This window comes from Miniopterus schreibersii (assembly GCF_964146895.1).
Source record: "Miniopterus schreibersii genome assembly, chromosome: 9".
In the NCBI taxonomy this organism is placed as follows: Eukaryota; Metazoa; Chordata; class Mammalia; order Chiroptera; family Miniopteridae; genus Miniopterus; species Miniopterus schreibersii.
In genome coordinates, this window is record NC_138118.1 from 22,813,463 (window position 1) to 22,832,849 (window position 19,387).

General features: G+C 37.2%; 1 protein-coding gene across 1 annotated transcript in view; it reads right to left on the reverse strand.

Moving 5' to 3' along the window:
* The window catches only part of ING3 (inhibitor of growth family member 3), a 35,289-nt gene extending 16,615 nt beyond the window's left edge, over positions 1-18,674 (reverse strand). Inside the window, exons 1-4 of the mRNA XM_081147895.1 lie at positions 18,526-18,674; positions 18,208-18,279; positions 15,225-15,325; positions 13,669-13,734 (exon numbers count right to left, since the gene is read on the reverse strand). Coding sequence (XP_081004021.1) covers positions 13,669-13,734; positions 15,225-15,325; positions 18,208-18,279; positions 18,526-18,553 — 267 coding nt within the window. The 5' untranslated portion in view covers positions 18,554-18,674. The remainder of the gene's footprint in view (positions 1-13,668; positions 13,735-15,224; positions 15,326-18,207; positions 18,280-18,525) is intronic.
* Positions 18,675-19,387: the final 713 nt, after the last annotated feature.

The following is a 19,387-nucleotide window of genomic DNA, read 5'->3' on the forward strand; positions in this document are numbered from 1 at the left end:
AGTATTCCACTGTGTAACTGTAACACATCTTTTTATCCACTCATCTACTGATGGACACTTGGGCTGTTTCCAGATCTTAACTATTGTAAATTGCACTGCTATGAACAGAGGGGTGCATATATTCCTTGTGATTGGTGTTTCAGGATACTTAGGATAAATTCCTATAAGTAAGATCACTGGGTCAAACAGCAGTTCCATTTTTAATTTTTTGAGGAAACTCCATACTGTTTTCCACAATAGCTGCACTCCCACCATCAGTGTACTACGGTTCCCTTTTCTCCACTTCCTCACCAGCACTTGTCATTTGTTGATTTACTGATGGTAGCCATTCTGACAGGTGTGAGGTGGTACCTCATTGCTGTTTTAATTTGCATCTCTCTGATGATTAGTGACTTTGAGCATTTTTTCATACATCTTTTTGGCCATCTGTGTGTCCTCTATGAAGCAGTGTGTATTTAGGTCCTTTGATTTTTTAATTGGATTGTTTGTCTTTCTTTTGTTAAGTTGTACGAGTTCTTTATATATTTTGGAAATTAACCTCTTGTCAGATATATCATTGGCAAATATGTTCTTCCATACAATGGGACCCCTTTTCATTTTGATGGTTTCTTTTGCTGTGCAGAAGATTTTTAGTTTGATATAGTCCTACTTGTTTGTTTTTTGCTTTGTTTCCTTGCCCTAGGATATGCATTAGCAAAAACTTTGCTATGAGAGATGTCTAAGATGAGCTGCCTATGGTTTCTTCAGGACTTTTGTGGTTTCACAATTTACATTTAAGTCTTTTATCCACTTTGAGTATATTTTGTGTATGGTGTAAGCTAGTGACCTATTTTTTTGCATGTACCTGTCCAATTTTCTCAACATTAAAAAAAAAAAATATCTTTATTGATTTCAGAGAAAGGAAAGGAGAGGGGGAGAGAGAGAAACATCAATGATGAGAGAGTCATTGATCGGCTGCCTCCTGCACACCCCTGACTGGGGATCAAGCCCGCAACCCAGGCACATGCCCTGACTGGCAATCGAACCCTGATGGCCTGGATCCTAGGTCGACACTCAACCGCTGAGCCACGCCTGGCTGGGCTTCCCAACATTTTTTGAAGAGACTGTCTTTACTCAATTGTATGCTCTTGCCTCCTTTGTCAAATACTGAGCATAACAGCTTGAGTCGATTTCTGGGGTCTATGTTCTGTTCCACTGATCTATATGCTGGATCTTGTGCTGGTACCAGGCTGTTTTGATTATGACTTTGTAGTTTAACTTGTTATCTGGTATTGTGATCCCTCCAACTTTGTTCTTTCTTAAGATTGCTGCAGCTATTTGGGGTCTTTTTTTGGTTCCATATACATTTTTGGAGTATTTGTTCTAGATCTGTGAAATATGCCATTGGTATTTTAATAGGGATTGCTTTGGGTAGTATGGACATTATTTTAATGATGTTTATTCTTCCATTTGTTTGTATCGTCTTCTGTGTTTTTTTTTTTCAGTGTCCTGTAGTTGTCTAAGTGCACATCTTTTACCTCCTTAAGTTTATTACTAGGTATCTTACTTTTTTGTTGTTGCAATGCTAAAAGGGTTGTGTTGGGAGTTTCTTTTTCTGACAGTTTATTACCAGTGTATAAAAATGCCATCGATTTATGATAATTTTGTATCCTATTACTTTGTCAAGTTCATTTTTTACATGTTGTAGTTTTAGTTGGAGTCTTTAGGGTTTTCTATGTACAATGTACAATATGTCATCTGCAAATAATGACAATTTCACTTCTTTCTTTCCAATTTGGATGCCTTTTATTTTTTCTACTTGTCTGATTGCTGTGGCTAGGACTTTCAGTACTATGCTGAATAAGAGAGGTGAAAGTGGATACCCGTCTCATTCCTGTTCTTAAGGGAAATGCTTTGAGTTTCTGCCCATTGAATGATGTTGGCTGTAGGTTTGTCATATATGGCATTTATTATATTGAGGTATTATCCCTCTATTCCCACGTTGCTGAGAGTTTTTATCATAAATCGCTGCTGGATTTTGTCAAATGCTGTTTCTGCAGCCATTGATATGATCATATGATTTTTATCTTTCATTTATTTTATGGGATGTATCACATTCATTGATTTGTGAATACTGTACTAGCCTTGCATCCCTGGGATTAATACCACTTGGTTATGGTGAATAATTTTTTTTAATATATTGCTGAATCCATTTTGTTAGGATTCTGTTGATGATTCTGGCATCTATGTTCATCAGGTATATTGACCTGTAATTTTCTTTCTTTGTAGTGTCTTTATCTGTTTTGGAATTAAGGTAATGCTGACCTCATAAAAAGTGCTTGGAAGTCTTCCCTCCTCTTGAAATTTTTGGAATAGTTTGAGGAGGACAGGTGTTAGTTCTTCCTTGAATGTTTCGTAAAACTTGCTAGTGAAGCTGTCTGGTCCAAGACTTTTGTTTGCTAAGAATTTTTTGATTACTGCTTCAATTTCATTAGTTGTTAGTCTATTCAGAGTTTCTGATTCTTCCTAAATCAGTTTCGAAAGATTGTACACTTCTAGGAATTTTGTCCATTTCACCCAGATTGTCTAATTTGTTGGCATATAGTTGAGTGTAAAATTTCCTTACAATCCTATTTCTGTGGTGTCAGTTGTTACTTCACCTCTTTCGTTTCTGATTTTACTTACATCCCATCTCTTTGTTTCTTGACGAGTCTGACTAAACGTACATTAATCCTGTTTATCTTTTCAAAGAACAAGCTCTTGGTTTCATTGATCTTTTGTATTGTTTTTTCAGTCTCTATGTCATTTATTTCTACCCTGATCTTTACTATTTCCTTCCTTCTACTTTCATGCCATTGTGCTCTAAGATGCTTGATATGATTTTAGTCTTCATGAACATGTAGAGACTTGTTTGTGTCCTAACATGTGGTCTATCTTTGAGAATGCCCCGGTGCACACATAAGAATGTATACTCTGCAGTTTTGGGGTGAAATATTCTGTAAATGTCAATTAAATCCATCTGATCTAGTGTGTCATTTAGGGCCATTCTTTCCTTTTTTATATTTTATCTGGAAGATCTATGCAGTGAAGTCAGTGAGGTGTTGAATTACCCTACTATCACTCTATTGCTATCAATCTCTACCTTAAAGTCCTGCAAGAGTGATTTATTTTATATATCTAGGTGCTCCTATATTGGGTGTACGTATATTTACTAGGGTCATATCCACTTGTTGGAACAATCCCTTTACTATTATGTAGTGACCTTCTTTGTCTCTTTATAGCCTTTGTTTTGAAGTCTATTTTGTCAGATATAAGTATTGCTCCGCCTTCTTTTTTGGTATCCATTTGCATGGAAATTTATTTTTTCATCCCTTCACTTTCATCCTATGGGAATCTTTTGTTCTAAAATTGGTCTCTTGTAGATAGCATATATATGGGTCATGTTTTCTTATCCATTCAGCTACCCTATATTTTTTTATTAGAGCATTTCATCCATTTACATTTAAGATTACTATTGATAGGTACTTATTTATTGACATTTTAATTCTTTATGCCTATGTTTCTCTCTTGCTCACTATTCTTATTACAGTAGTGCCTTTAACATATCTTACAATGCTGGTTTGGTGGTAATATGCCTTTAGCCTTTTTTCCTCCTGCTTCGGGAAGCTCTTTATTTCTCCATCTAATTTTAATGATAGCCTTGCTGGATAGACTGGTCTTGGATTCAGATCCTTAATTTTCATTACCTCAAATAAATACTTCATGCCATTCCCTTCTGGCATGTAGTAATTCTGTTGAGAAATCAGCTGACAGCCATATGAAACACCCTTTTATGCTAAATAACTATCTCTCTTTTCCTGTCTTTAAGATTCTCTCTGTCTTTAACTTGGCCATTTTAATTATGTTAGGTTTTGGTGTGGTTCTCTTTTCGTTCTCTTGACTGGGTCTCTGTACTTCTTGAACTTGTGTGACTTTTTTCTTCATCAAGTTAGGAATGATTTCTATGTACCTTTTCTGCTGTCACTATTTCTTCAAACAGGTTCTCTATCCCTTGCTTACTTTCTTCTCCCTCTGGTATCCTTATGATGCAGATGCTACCTTCCATTTTGCTACAAAGTTCCTTTAAAGTATCCTCATGCTTTTTAATTTTTTCTTAATCTTCACCCAAGGATATTTTTTCCATTGCTTTTCAGAGAGTGTGGAATGGGGAAAGAGAGAGAGAAACATTGATGTGAGAGTTCACATTGATAGGTTGACTCCCACATGCACCCTGACAGGGGTCAGGGATCGAGCCTGCAACTGAGGAATGTGACCTTGGCTAGAATCGAGCCAAACCACCTAGGACAATTATTTTTTCTTTTTGCTGCTCTAATTTTTTCCCTACTTTATCTTCCAAATTGCTGATTTGATCCTCTTCTCCCTCTAACCTCCTGTTTATTCCTTCCAGTGTATTCTTTATTTCAGATATGTTTTTATGCATTTCCAACTGGTTGTTTTTCATGGTTTCTATGTACCTTTTCTGCTGTTGAGCATTCTTAAAACCATTTCTTTGATCTCTATTTCTGATAAACTGCTTGCCTCCATTTCATTTAGCTCTTCATTTGAATATAGCTCCTTTTATTTCCTTTGGGGCCCGTTTCATTGTTTCTCCATTTTTGCTATTTCTTTGTGTTTGTTTCTATGTATTAGACAGAACTGCTATGACTCCCAGTCTTTGTTGGGTAGACTACTGTAGTGGTTGTCCTGTTGGACCCAGTGTTGTAGTCTCCTTGATCTTCTGAACTGGATGCTCTAGGAATGTCCCTTGCGTGGATTACAAGGGCCCTCCTTTTATAATTGGTTCTTGATTGCTGTTGTCCCATTTGTGGGTGGTTTTGGCCCTCTGGCTGGCTGGCTGAGTCTAAACACCAACACTGTTGTGCAAATTGTTGTACAGGTGATGACATAAGAAAATAAAACAAAGCAAGACCAAACTGAAACAACACATACACACACAAAGCAAACCACCACTTATAGCAAAAAAACAAAAAAAAAAAACCAGAGAAAATGAGTAAGAGAGGCAAAAAATAATGAAAAAATGAAATGAAGTGTACAATATGAAAGGAAAGAAGAGAAAAGGAAAGAAATTAAGAATTTTTAAAAAGTAGTGATAATAAAATAAAATAGAAAATAGAAAAATAACAGGAGAAAAGAATATAAAAAGAAAAGAAATATAGAATAGGAAAAGGAAAGAGAAGAGATTAAAAAAGAAAAAAATAGTAAAAAATAAAAGAGAAAAAAATAATGAAAATACTTTTTTTTTTTTTAAGTGGAGTTAGCCTCAGCATATCTGGGCGCCTACTATGATAACACTTTGGTTATGCTGCTTGTGGATCTTCCTAGATCCTGCTCTGATGTTGTCTGACGCTGGCCACTTGGTATTCCAGTCCCTAGCCTCCTGGGATGTTCTCTGGTGTAAGCCAATATCAGTTGCTGTCGCTGCCTGGCCCTTGGCAGCCTGTTCATAGATCGGCAGGCAGAGCCCCAAGTAGTCTAGCAGGTGGAGTATCCAGAGCCCAGAGGATAGGTCTGACTCAATTCTCACTCCTTGAATGCCCCTTTTTGAGATGCTCTTTCTTTCCCCACAGAACTGCACTCAGCAGGAATATCCAGGACCTGGCCAGGGTAATTTGAACAAACTCCTGTTGAGGATGGTATCCATAACCTGTAGGAGAAGTGACATGCAGCTCTTTTCCTTCCCAGGCTGCGAGGGCTGAACTTGCTGGGAAGTTTGGATCGGATTCCAAGTAATGCAGGTGCAGGGCCTAGCACACGCCTGTTTGTCTCCCAGAAAGAAGCCAACCAGGGAAGACAGTCGCAATAATTCAGCTCTGCCTGGCTGCCTGTCACCCTCACGCTGCCAAATCAAGTAGGCAGGGAATTTCCCCCCAAAAAATCAGGGATTCCAAGATTGTGGCAGATTTAGTGGAAGCTACTCGGACATTCTCCTGGGACCAACCCCAAACTGGAATTACAACTAAAATATAGGAAAATCATCCCGAATAACCAACTGAAGGCTAGCTGGAGAAAAGCCACATGTAATAAGGAGAATGTAAAGAGGAGGCCACATCGAGACTGGTAGAAAGTGTGGAGCAGCAAGAGGGCTAGCTGAGCAGCCACAGGCAGCAGCTGAAGTTCTGGAGGGATATCTCAGCTAAGAGGGGTTCCTCCTGAGAAGTCTCGGGTTTCACCTCAAACTGGGCTCCCCTGCCCAGAGTAACAGGACCAGAAAAGGTGCCCACTGGAACATCTGACTGTGAAGAGCATCAGGAGTTCTATCCAGCAGGGAGAGATGAAAATGTAGGCTCCCTTAAGAGGCGAACACACTAAATTTAGTTTGCAGCCACTCATTTTGGGCTCTGGCAGAGGGAGGACACAGTTGTTTAGAGCTGCATGAATAGAGTATGGGGTTGGTGGCTCTGGGGAGAGAGCTGAGAGGACAGTTGCTGGAATCCCTGTGATGTCATTCCCCCATGCTGCAGAAGCCATCTTTCTCAGGCAGAGCTTTCCCATCAATGCAGCTTTAGTCTCAGGGAGAAGCAATTGCCCCACCTGTTGGAAAGCCTATCAACCCACCCTGTGGAGTTTATGCCCTGCTGAGGTCTATAGCCTGAGGCTCATTAAATGACTGAGACTAACAATCAGCCTGCAGGCAGAGGCAGATCTCTGGATGCTTTGAGTCTCTGCCTGAACTGCTTCTGGGCCTGGGGCTAGTAAAAGCAGACCATGGTGCACAGCTTGGTCCTTGCCACACATACCAAGCCCTAGCAGAGGAAGCCATATGCTGTGGATTGCCCATTTCTCCAAAAAGAGTACTTAGGGCCAGGCACAAAAAGCATCAGACATTGGCTTGCACCAGAGACCCTCCAAAGAGTTCCATAACCAATAATCACAGTGGCCAGCTCAGACAGCAGAGCAGGATCCAATAAGCTTCACAAACAGTATCCAATAAGCTTCACAAGCAGAGAGATACTGGCAGGCTCCAAACCTTGCTGAGGTGATTTCCGTTTCACGTGATAAGCCTTTGCACAGCAGCCTGTGTGCTGTATACGGGGTTGAACCTCACTGTCAGCTAGCCTGAGGGTCGAGCCTATACACGAATAAGCCAATAGCAATCAAGACTCAATTACAACAGGAGGGCCTACACAATGTGTACAAGGGACACTGTTACAGCACCCAGGTGCCACTGGGTACCACAAGTTACCTACTACATAAGGGCACCCTACCAAGACTGGGACTTGTAACAGATCTACCTAACACATGGAAAAAAAAAAACAAATAGGCATCCAAAATGGGGAGACAATGAAACAAGTTCCAAAAGAAAGAACAAGATCATTCTTCCAAAGAAGAGCTAAATGAAATAGAGATAAGCAATTTATCATATATAGAGTTCAGAGTAATGATTATAAGGATGCTCAACAACATGAAAAAAGATATAGAAAGAATGAAAAAGAGTCAGAAATGAAGAATGACACAGCAGAAATAAAGAATATACTGGAAGGAATAAACAGATTAGAGAAAGCCAAGGATCAGGTCAGCGAATTAGAGGACAGTAGAAAAATTCACTCAGTCTGAGCAGCAAAAAGAAAAAACTACTAAAAAACAGGAAGACAGTTTAAGGGAGGTGTAGGATAACATGATACATAACAATAACAATGAAACCAAGAGCTGGTTCTTTGAAAAGATAAACCAAATTAATGTACAGTTAGTCAGATTAATCAAGAAAAAAAGAGAGAGGACCAAAATAAATAAAATCAGAAATGAAAGAGGTAAAGTAACAACTGACATCACAGAAATTCAAAGGATTGTAAGAAAATACTATGAACTGTATGCCAGCAAATTAGCCAATGTAGGCAAAATGGACAAATTCCTAGAAACATACAATCTTCCAAAAATGAATCAGGAAGAATAAAAAATCCTGAATAGATCAGTAACAACTAATGAAACTGATGTAGTAATAAAAAAACTCCCAGCAAACAAAATTCTTGGACCTGATGACTTCACAGGTGACTTTTACCAAGTATGCAAAGAAGAACTAACACCTATCCTCCTCAAACCACTCCAAAAAATTCAAGAGGAGGGAAGACTTCCAAGCTCTTTTTATGAGGCCAGCATTATTCTAATTCAAAAACCAGATAAAGTCAATAAAGTACACAGAAATAAAATTACAGACTAATATCCCTGATGAACATAGATGCTAAAATCCTCAACAAAATATTAGCAAATATGATTTGGTAATACATTTAAAAGATCACACACCATGACCAAGTGGAATTCATTTGGGGATACAAAGTTGGTACATTATTTGCAAATCAATAAATGTGATACATCACATAAACAAAATGAAGGATAAAAATCACATGATGAAATCAATAGATGCAAAAAAAAGCATTTGACAAAATCCAGCAGCCATTTATGATAAACTCTCAGTGAAGTGGGAATAGTAGGATGATACTTTAACATAATAAAGGCTACTTATGGGAAACCTACAGCTAACATCATACTCAGTGGGCAAAAACTAAAAGCATTTCCCTTAAGATCAGGAACAAGACAGGGATATCCACTTTTACCACTCTTATTCAACATAGTATTGGAAGTCCTAGCCACAGCAATCAGACAGTAAAAGAAATCAAAGGCATCCAATTGTAAAGGAGACTATGAAACTGTTATTATTTGTAAATGACATGATATTGTATACAGAAAACCCTAAAGACTCCACCAAAAAGCTACTATATTTAATAAATGAATCTGTCATAACTGCAGGATACAAAAATAATAGTAGCATTTTTATATACCAATAACAAACTAAGAGAGATACTAAGTAAACAATTCTATTTACCATTGCAGCAACCACAACAACAACAAAATAGGGTACCTGGGAATAAATTTAACCTAGGATATAAAAAACCTGTACCCGGAAAACTATAGGACACCAAAGAAGGAAAAAGAAGAACATACAAACAAGTGAAAACATATACTGTGTTCATGGATTGAGGAATTAACATCATTAAAATGTCCATACTACCCAAAGCAATCTATAGATTCAATGCAATTCCTATTAAAATACCATCAGCAAATTTCACAGATCTACAACAAATATTCCAAAAAATTATATGGAACCAAAAATATGCCAAATAGCCACAGAAATCTTGAGGAAAAAATGAGTTGGAGGCCTCACAATACTGGATATCAAATTATACTACAAAGCCACTGTAATTAAAACTGTTTGGTACTGGCATTAGAACAGGCATAGAGATCAATGGAATAGAACAGAGAGTCCTAAAAATCAACCCATGCCTTTATGGTGAGTTGATATTAGACAAGGGAGGTAAGAACATTCAATGGAATGAAAACAGTCTCTCCAATAAATCCTGTTGGGAAAATTGGACACGTATATGCAAAAAAAAATGAACACCAATATACACCATACACAAGAATAAACTCAAAATGGATAAAAGGCTTAAATATAAGTGGCAAAGCCATAAAAATCCTAGAAGAAAATAGGCAGTAAAATTTCAGACATCTCATGCAGTGGTATTTTTGCCAATGCATCCCCCATGGCAAGGGAAACCAAGGAAAAAATGAACAAATGGGACTACATCAAACTAAAAAGCTTTTGCATTGCAAAAGAAACCATCAACAAAATGAAAAGGGAACCCACTGTATGGGAGAATATATTCGCCAATGATACATCTGATTAGGGGTTAATTTCCAAAACATATGAAGAACATACACAACTCAACATCAGGAAGACAAACAATCCAATTTAAAAATGGGCAAAGGACCTGAATAGACTCTTTCCCAAAGAGAACACACAGATGGCCAACAGACATATGAAAAAGTGCTCAATGTCACTAATCATCAGAGAGATGCAAATTAAAACGACAATGGGGTATCACCTCACACCTGTCAGAATGGCTACCATCAATAAATCAACAAGCAATAAGTACCAGCAAGGTTGTAGAGAAAAGGGAAGCCTAGTATACTGCTGGTGGGAATGCAGACTGGTGCAGCCACTGTGGAAAACAGTATGGAGTTTCTTCAAAAAATTAAAAATGGGAATGCCTTTTGACCCAGAGATCCCATTTCTGGGAACATATCCTAAGAATCCCAAACACCAATCAGAAAGAATATATGCACCCCTATGTTCACAGGAGCATTATTTACCATAGCCAAGGTCTGGAAACAACCAAGTGCCCATCAGTAGATAAGCAGATAAAAAAGCTGTGGTCCATTTACACCATGAAATACTATAGAGCTGTAAAACAGAAGGAACTCTTATCTTACCCTTTGGACAGCATGGATGGACCTGGAGATTATTATGCTAAGTGAAATAAGCTAGTCAGAGAAAGACAAATACACATGATCTCACTTATATGTGGAATCTAATGAACAAAATAAACTGATGAACAAAATAGGACTAGAGGTTGAATACTTTGAACAGAATGACAGATTTCAGTGGGGAGGGTTTTGGGGAAGGGGACTGGAAGAAATTAACCAAATATAGCCCATGCATATAAGCATATATAAACTTATATGCATAGTCCATGGACACAGACAATAATGTTGGGAAGGTCTGTGGGGGCACTGGGGGCTGGGTGAAAGAGGGCAAAAGGGGGGAATAGGGGATATCTGTAACAGTGTGAACAATATAAAAAAAAAAGAAAATGTCTGTGTGTAGTGGGGGGTTGGAGGGAACGAGAGAAGAAAAAGGGAGGCTAAGAATTAAGTTTTAATACACTGAGCTCCCAGGCCTGGTTACTCTCAGATAAGATGAACAGACTCATAAGAGAAGTCTGTGCTTGAGGAATAATTAACGTATAATTGTCAAAACTAAGTGAATATGTCGAAAAGTTGAGAATGCTTCTCAACTTGGGTGGTGCATATGGGGACAAAGGAGATAAAACTGGCATTTGACAAAACAAGTCTTTACCATGTGTCATTTGGTCTTCCTGGCCTCTGGAGTTGGAGTAGCAGTGGGAAGAGTTACCTCTTTATGAGATACACTTGAATAGAGTAAGAAACAATGTAGATCAAGATCTGAACCCTGAGAAACAGCAACCATTATGAGCAATATTCAAGAAGGAAGAGAAAGGCCACAAAGGTGAGAGGATAATATTGATGATTAATACTAAATCTCAAAGAAGAATGGGTTTTTATATTATGAATATGATGGTCACCTGAAATAGCAATGGAGTATTAAAAAAGGAAGGGAAAGATAGAAAGGGGGGATTAAAAATAGACCGGAGGAGGAAGGAAGGGGAAAGGAGAGAGGAAAAGACTAAAAGAAGACAAAAGACAGTGCAAAGAATACTGGAAGAATGGGAATTAAACAGGTTCAGCTTGACAGATCTGAAAGAGAAGTGGCTTCAGGAAAGTAGAAAATAGCAGTCAAAGAAATGAGATGGAGTGAGGATTTAAAAATGGAGTGAGCGCCTACTATCTGCCAAGCTCAAAGTATTACATATACATGTGGTAAATCCTCCTATAAGGTACAAATTAATACTGTTATTTTACAGATAAGGAAACTGAGGTTCCAGGATTAAATAACTTTACCATAGCTGAACTCATGTTTGTATGGCTCTGTTATGGACACTTGCTTTTTATTACATTTTATTAAATTTATCACATCACCTTTTAAAATTAAATTTATTAGGGTCACATTGGTTAATAAAATTATACAGGTTTCAAGGGTACATTTCTATAATATATTATGTGGATAATGTATTGTGTGTTCACCACCCCAAGTCAAGACTCCTTCCATCACCATTTATGCTCCCTGTACTCTTTCCTACCTCTCCCCACTCCCCTTTCCCTCTGGTTATCACCATACTGTATCACCATACATCACTTTTTATTACCTCATTCTCTAGTCTAAATAAATCTATCGCCCTCAAAGAATTTAATTTTCATTTTCATTCTATGTTTATCCATTATTTCTGAGTGAAATGCCTTCCCCTCAATATAATAACTAATCCAGACTCCTGAGCCTCTGAATAAATTCTACTCAAAACTCATCTCATACCCTCTAAGAAATCAACAATAACTCCACATGACTTAATTCAGTCTTTTACCAGATATCCCTTAATACTCAACTGCATTAATCTTTATTGTTACATGGTCCTATTCAGGCTCTTCCTTTATTTTGTGGGCATGTCTTCCCATCTAGTTTACCTTGAGGAGAGGAGCCATTTGTAGTATTTTCTCTTAATTCCTTCATTATACTCAGGAAAACTCCACTATACCAACCACAGAGTGAATGCACACTGGTTCATAAATAACAGATACACACACAAACACACATTTAAAAAGCACATATGTATGTTATATACATATTTTTCTAAATGCATGAAGTGTTTTTAAAGGTATAAAAAGAAGCAAAATAACACAATATAAACTAAACAGAGTACAACTAAAGAGCTCTATGATTTAAAAAGCCGGTAGTCTATACATAAAGATGGACACATACAGTCATTAAATATGAGGAAGAATGTTACTAAAAAATTAGTCTTGGGCTCAAAGAAAAATGTCTTTTTCTATGTTTATAAACATAATTCAAGACTGAAACAATAAAGATTTTTTTTCTCATTCCACAGTAAATGAAGCTACCACCTCCTCTACCTCTCTTTAGGTAGTACCTTTTATGAAATTGTTTTCAGAATAACTGTAAGAACAAAGGAGCCTAGTTATTACAGCCATAAAATATTTTCACTACATAAAAATATTTCACTACATAAAAAAAAAAACCTAAACATTTTCTATGGCTTTACATGAAAAATGTTTTCTAGTTTTGTATAAGCATTTACAATGTTCACCATATGTAGCATGCATATTTTTTCTTGTGTCTTGCTTACCAATGACATTTATATTCACGTGTACTTGTTCAGTAATAAAACTGTGTCCAGACAAGACTAAAAAAATAAAATATAAAAACTATATTGTAAAGTTCACCAAAAGTGAACATCTGTTTTCAGCTTCAGCTTGCTTTGAGGGAAACCAGAAATGAGTATTACCTATCTATTTTAGAAGATGCTTTAAATAAAGAAGAGCATTGTATCTATACCAGTTTGAGAAATATTGCATGTACCCTGTCTTGTGATTTCAATCTTTTACAAGCGCTGCTACAGCAAAAAAGAACTTTTTTTAAAGTTTATTTAATCTACTGCTTCCCATTTTTGCCACCTAAGCTAGTTGTGTACTGTATGTTGACATCACTGAATAGATAACTGAGTAGGATCTACTAACACTGATTCAAATGATTCTCTTCTTCATTTCTAATCATACTACCAAGGACCCTTGTCAACACCGTAGTCTTATGTGTATTTTACCAAAGAAACAATCTCAATATGATTTATCAGGAAAGTAAACACACTACCTTAAGAAGATAAGGATTACTAAAATAAAGCTAAACAAACAAAAAGTCTAATATCAGATACAATTTAAAAGCAATATAGATTTGGCTAAAATGTAAGGATCTTGACCTGTTAAGTAACACTGTGGACACTCCAGGACTCTTCTCCATAAAGAAACCAAACAGATACTGAACTCTCAAGTTAAATGTTTTAGTCTGTTCTTCCTATTACATTTAAGCCAATAAAATTTAAAGTGACCACAATTCAAGTGCACAGCATGCACATTAATTTTACTTACCAAATCATATATCTGGTTTGCCAACTGTACTTTCTCATCTGCATCTTCCAAAGCTTTATAGTAATCCTAAATCAAAACATTTTCATTTCAAGAATTAATAATCTTAAAATATGTGTATCTAGGACACATAACTACATTTTCATTACCATACCTTGTTATCATTGTCGGTCATCCTAAATAAGCAATAAAAACCCAGTTAAGAAAAGGGTGGCAATAAGGTAGAATTAGAAATTATGTACAATGGCCAAGAATTAAAGAAAAATGTCAGAATTCCTAGGAAAGATATAAAAATAAGTACTATTCCAAGTCTAGCCTCTATACTAGTGAAATAAGTTATATGAGCTAATGACTAGATCTTTTCCTTTAAAATATTTCTTTAAAGTTAAGATTTATCTAATTTTAAAGAACATTTAAAGTCTCCAGTTTTAAAACTTATTTTTTATAAAAGTACACTACTGAAAAATTCTGACCTGCATGTCTCTATTTTCCAATTGCTGTATCGCTCTAATTTTAAGTTAGGTATCAGTTCATACAACTCAATCTATACTTTAGATCTCTCCTTAATATAAAGTAAATTATTGTTAAAAAAATGGATTCCATGAATTAACATGGAGAATCAGACTTTTCAGAGTATATGCAAGCTGCACTACCCCAAAAACTTATCAGGTTAAAGGGATAACGAATGATTTGGGGATGTACATATGTGATACCTATACTCAAACATACCCAAGCCTCCAGGTATCCTCTAAGCCAGGACCAATTCTGTCATAAATTCTAAATTTTTTTCTCCTCTAACAGAAATAATCTTCCCTCGATGTGGTAAAATAAATGACACAACTACTCTAAATTTGTAGTTTTCAAATTTATTAGTCAATCTTTGAACAATTTTATTAAGGTTGGGGTTGGGGGAGCCATTATTACTCAGAGATATTAAAGGACCTGTCCAATGTCACAGAGCTAAATGGCAGAGTCATAACCAAAACCAGGTGTCTTAAGCAGTTCTTCCAATGTACTCCAAATAAAATAGATCATACCTTTAAAGCAAACCTTGGAGGGAGAGCCAGTATCTATTCTGAAAGAATAGATAGTATCTAATCTGCAAGATAGCTAAAAGTACTATACAGCTAATTAAAAACTCAAATAATTCTTTATTTCTAGGCCTAGTTCATGTATAAATTTAGAGTTTTAAACTAAAATACTTTTTAAGTATCCGTTCAGCTCTTAAGATTTTTCTGTTTTCTGTGATAACACCAACTTAGGTACCTAGCAAAAAAAAAATATGCTTCAAGGTCTGCTAATTAAAAATGTACATTTTTTATGGTTCTATAACTAATAAAAGTCGCTAATTACGGAAACAATTTTTTAAATTACCAAAATGCTTCAATGATTAAAAATTTCTACACCTGAAACTCTAAAACACAACAAATTATATAAATTATATGAAGCCATTGGTAACTTTCCTTCATTATAATATCCAGAAAACTATTTAATTTTAAAATATCTTTCTCAGAGGGTCCCAATTTTAACTGACAAATCACCCAGAGTGTTGAACATACTTTTTTGATGGATGCCATTTGTTCTTCTCTCCACTCTGGTTTATTTTTCTTTGCATTCATAAAGAATTCACTGACTCTTTGTTCTAGTTGATCCATTGCATCTACAACATAATAAAACATTTCATATTTAGATGACCAAATTCATACACTGAATATACATGCTTTGATTTGGGGAAAGAAACAATTATCTGAAACATACACTTTTCACTTGGCCACTAACTTTAAATATGCCATGCTTTAATTCTGTAAATACAGAATGCCTTAATTATGAAAGTAAAAACAAAGTTACAATTTTCCCTACTGACTATTTTTGTTGTTATATCAAAACTTTTTCCAATAGTCAAAGTAGTCAACAATGTAGACAGGCTCTATACTATAGTTTCTGAATAGTACACTCTTGTGTGAAAAGCTAATGGTATTAAATCAGCCAAATGTGCCAAAACTGTTATTGTAAGTACCACGAGGTAACTGTCACATTCTTTTAATAAGAAAAAGTGATAAAAAAATTTTTAACCTCATGCAAAATGGCCTAGACACACAATCATCTCATACCATGATTAAAAGCAGTAGGTACAATCATTTATTCATTTAATATATTGTATTGTTTATTCTAGATAAGCCTTTTTTCCTAAATATGTGCCAAGATTAGTCATTTATAAATAAATAAATAAATGGGATTTTGTTGCCCTGTATTGGGGAAAATCTTTTTACTATATCCTTCTTTTGCCGGTTTTCAGTGAATAATAGTTCTTTAAAGACTCTACGAAGTCTTACAGTTAATTTTAAAAAAGAATTTTTTTGTTTGTTTAAATAAGCATTTCCAAACTTATTTGCTAGAGGTCTCTTTTGTTAATCCATACCTATGAACTTTGGAAAATTCTTCTTATTATAAAAAATACAAGTTTAAAACCTCTAATTTATATAATCTAAGTCGAAATTACAAGAGAATTTAAAATTTGTAATGATAATAAAAATGCATAAAATAAGTTACTCTTTATTGAATGCCTTCTTTATATCAGGTACTATATGCTCTAATTTATCTGTATTATTTTAACCAGATGATTCTCATTTTATAATGATGAAAACCCCTCAGAAGTGGTAATGAGGCCAAGGTCAATGAGTGAGTCAGTAAAGCCCTAAAATGAACTCAGATCTGACATCAAAATCTATGCTCAAACCTACTGTAACACTACTACTTTAGCAAATCTTAGCATTTCAACTATATTAAAGTTAAAATGAACTTTGTGAGCAAGCTGCAGAAACATACAGACTTCCACACCACAATACACTGAATAAAAGAAGGTGCCTTTCATATCATATCACCTCCTATTATGTGCCACATGAAACTGACACTAGGCTGAGGAAAGTATATTCCTGAAAAATGGGTATGGAAATGTTTGCGGGGGGGGGGGGGGGGGCAGAGAAGCAAGGGGGAGAAGAGAACAGGTTCTTAGCTACCTCAAGACTCCCACACTCTGGAATGTTTGGTTCTCTGATCTCTTTTCATGGTACTCCCTTCTTCCCTATCACACCCCAAAGCCCAGATCTTCCTCCACCCCTACTTTTCTAAGAAAACCTGGTAGCATGAGAAATATTTTATGTATAGCCTAAACACAACTGGAATAAATGGGATCAAGGAACATATCTTCTGCAGATATATACCATGAAGGCCGGCCATTGACATCATGTAAATAATTTGAGAGTATCTACATTTCTGCAAAGGGAGTGACACAAGGCCAAAAAGGTACACTTGATTATTCATTTTCATTATGCATTATATAATTATTCTACATCCTTAATTTTTAATATAGTATCTATATGAGATAGTAAACAGCTATATTACATTCACTTAACAAAGGGGTAAGGATTGTGAGATTCTTTCAAATCATGATGAACATAAATTTGTTACTCATCACTGTTTTCTTGTTTTAAGTGTAATTTTGTTCTAAGTATTTACCTTCCTATCTCCAGAGGCACTTTTCTTTACCTTCTCCGAATCATAAACAATTTTAAGAAACTTCACCAAAAAAATTATCATATAAACCAAATACTGCTCTATGAAAGGGCAAGGTTAATTTTGGGGAAAATGTCACCAAATTACCACAGTAAGCTATCACTGACAGAAGAAGAGCCAAAAATTTTATAACTGCATATAAGAAGCTTTAGAGTAAAATCTTATTTCCCTCACTCATTTTGATTAACAAAATACCAAGCTGTTGCCCTGGTCGGTGTTGCTCAGTGGTTAGAATGTCTGCCCGCCCACAGAGAGGTGGTGGGTTAGATATCCCCATCAAGGGCACCTACCTGGGTTGCAGGTTTGATCCCCCACCCTGGCAGGGGCAGGTGCAGGAGGCAACCAGTCCTGTCTCTCTCACACTGATGTTTCTCTCTCCCCTTCTCTCCCTTCCTTTCACTCTCTCTGAAAAGCAATGGAAAAAACACCCTCAGGTGAGGATTAACAAAAAAAGTAAATAAATAAAAATACCATGCTGTTGACAAGAATATACTCTATAATGTATAACTTCAAATTTGACATTCCAAGGGTCTCTAAAAACACTGCATATAACCCATGCTTCTATTTGCTTTCTGCTCCTGAAAAATTTTTAATAGGATGAACTTTAACAAAAGCATAAATCTAAAATCTATGTTTAATACAAAAAGGCTCAAAGTCAAAATTTCAACATTTATGCCACTGTGCATTAAAACATACAGCTACATTCTCAATGAAGGTATAGGAATTTTTAATGCACAGTCCCAAATCCGAGAAAGGAGCACATACGTGCTCCAATGCCTCCTCTTGTCAACGCCAGGAGAAAAGTAGCGTGGGAAGCAAGAAGAGACAAGATTTGGCATTCAGAGTTCTTTTTGACAATTCCTACGTACTAATCAGCCTGCGAGTCAAATAGTAGAGGTGCTGGAGTCGAGAGCAAGTAAGTCTGGCACTGAACGTGCGCAGCAAACAAGGGCAAACGCGCCGACTTACTCTGCACCTGCAGGTCCATCTCGCGCATCTCCGTGAAGCGGTCCCGCAGGTCCATTGGCAACTGCTCAATCACTGTCAAAGCAAGAGTCCGTCAGAGGGGCGGGGCCAATGGAAAAAGTACGCGCCTGCGTCACTACGTGCGTGCGTGCACGGGGGGGGTCGAGGGAGCCGGCAGCCCAGAGCGAGGCTGCCAGTTACCGTGAGAAAGAAACATCCTCCGCCTCCCCCTCCCTCCCCGCCATCCCGCCCGCCCGTCCACTCACGCTCTCGCCCGCCCGCAGGTCCCACAGACGGCCCCGGCCAGCGCCGCCCACTCACTTTCTAGATAGTCCTCTAGGTACAACATCGCGGCCTTTAGCGCTTGGGGAACGAGGGGGTCCAGGTGTTTATTTGTGTCACTCGCTGTCGCCGGAGTTTTGTCCCTTCCAATATGGCGCCTCCGCTAGCAGCGCCCGCTCGGCTTCGGTGGAAAAAAAAAAGAAAAGAAAAAAAAAAAACACTTTGGCGCCTGACGGCGCTTGCCTCACTGCCGCCCGGAGCTGTCATTGGTTGGCCGGAGCAGTGACGTAGGCCGACCGAGCCCGTCCCCGCGCCGTTGTGGGAAGTGTAGTTTTAGTCTCTTCGCGGTACGAGTTAACTCGCCGGCAGCGTTTCACTTGGAAACTACAAAGACCAGGCGCCGTGGCGAAGGCTGCGCAAAAGAATCGGAAATGCGGTGCCTGTTTATTTGTGGATATTTGCACAGCGAATGACGGGAGTTGTTTGCGCCTGCCTAACACTACTACAACAACTTTTCGGCTGCTCCGGCCGCGGTGGTTGCATGCCCCGGTGTTTGTGAGTCATGGGTTCAAGCGGTGGTAGGAAAATAGGAAAGGTTCTAACGCTGGAATATCCAGCAAAGTTCAGGCGATTTGGACTCTCTAAATCAGAACTCGCTGCTGGAATTTAGCCTCAGTATCCACTCCCAAAAATATAAATGGGACGTCTGTTTGGCTTACAGTAACTAAAACAGTTTATTTTAAATATAGAGTGAATATTTCCCATATTAAAAGATGCACAAATAGTTCTCAATAGTCTCATATATTCTATTTTGCGGTCCTTCTTGTCATTCTAATGAAATTGATGTATAGGACAACCTGCACCTGCAAAAAAAAAAGGAAAGCAGAAATAACGGATGGAA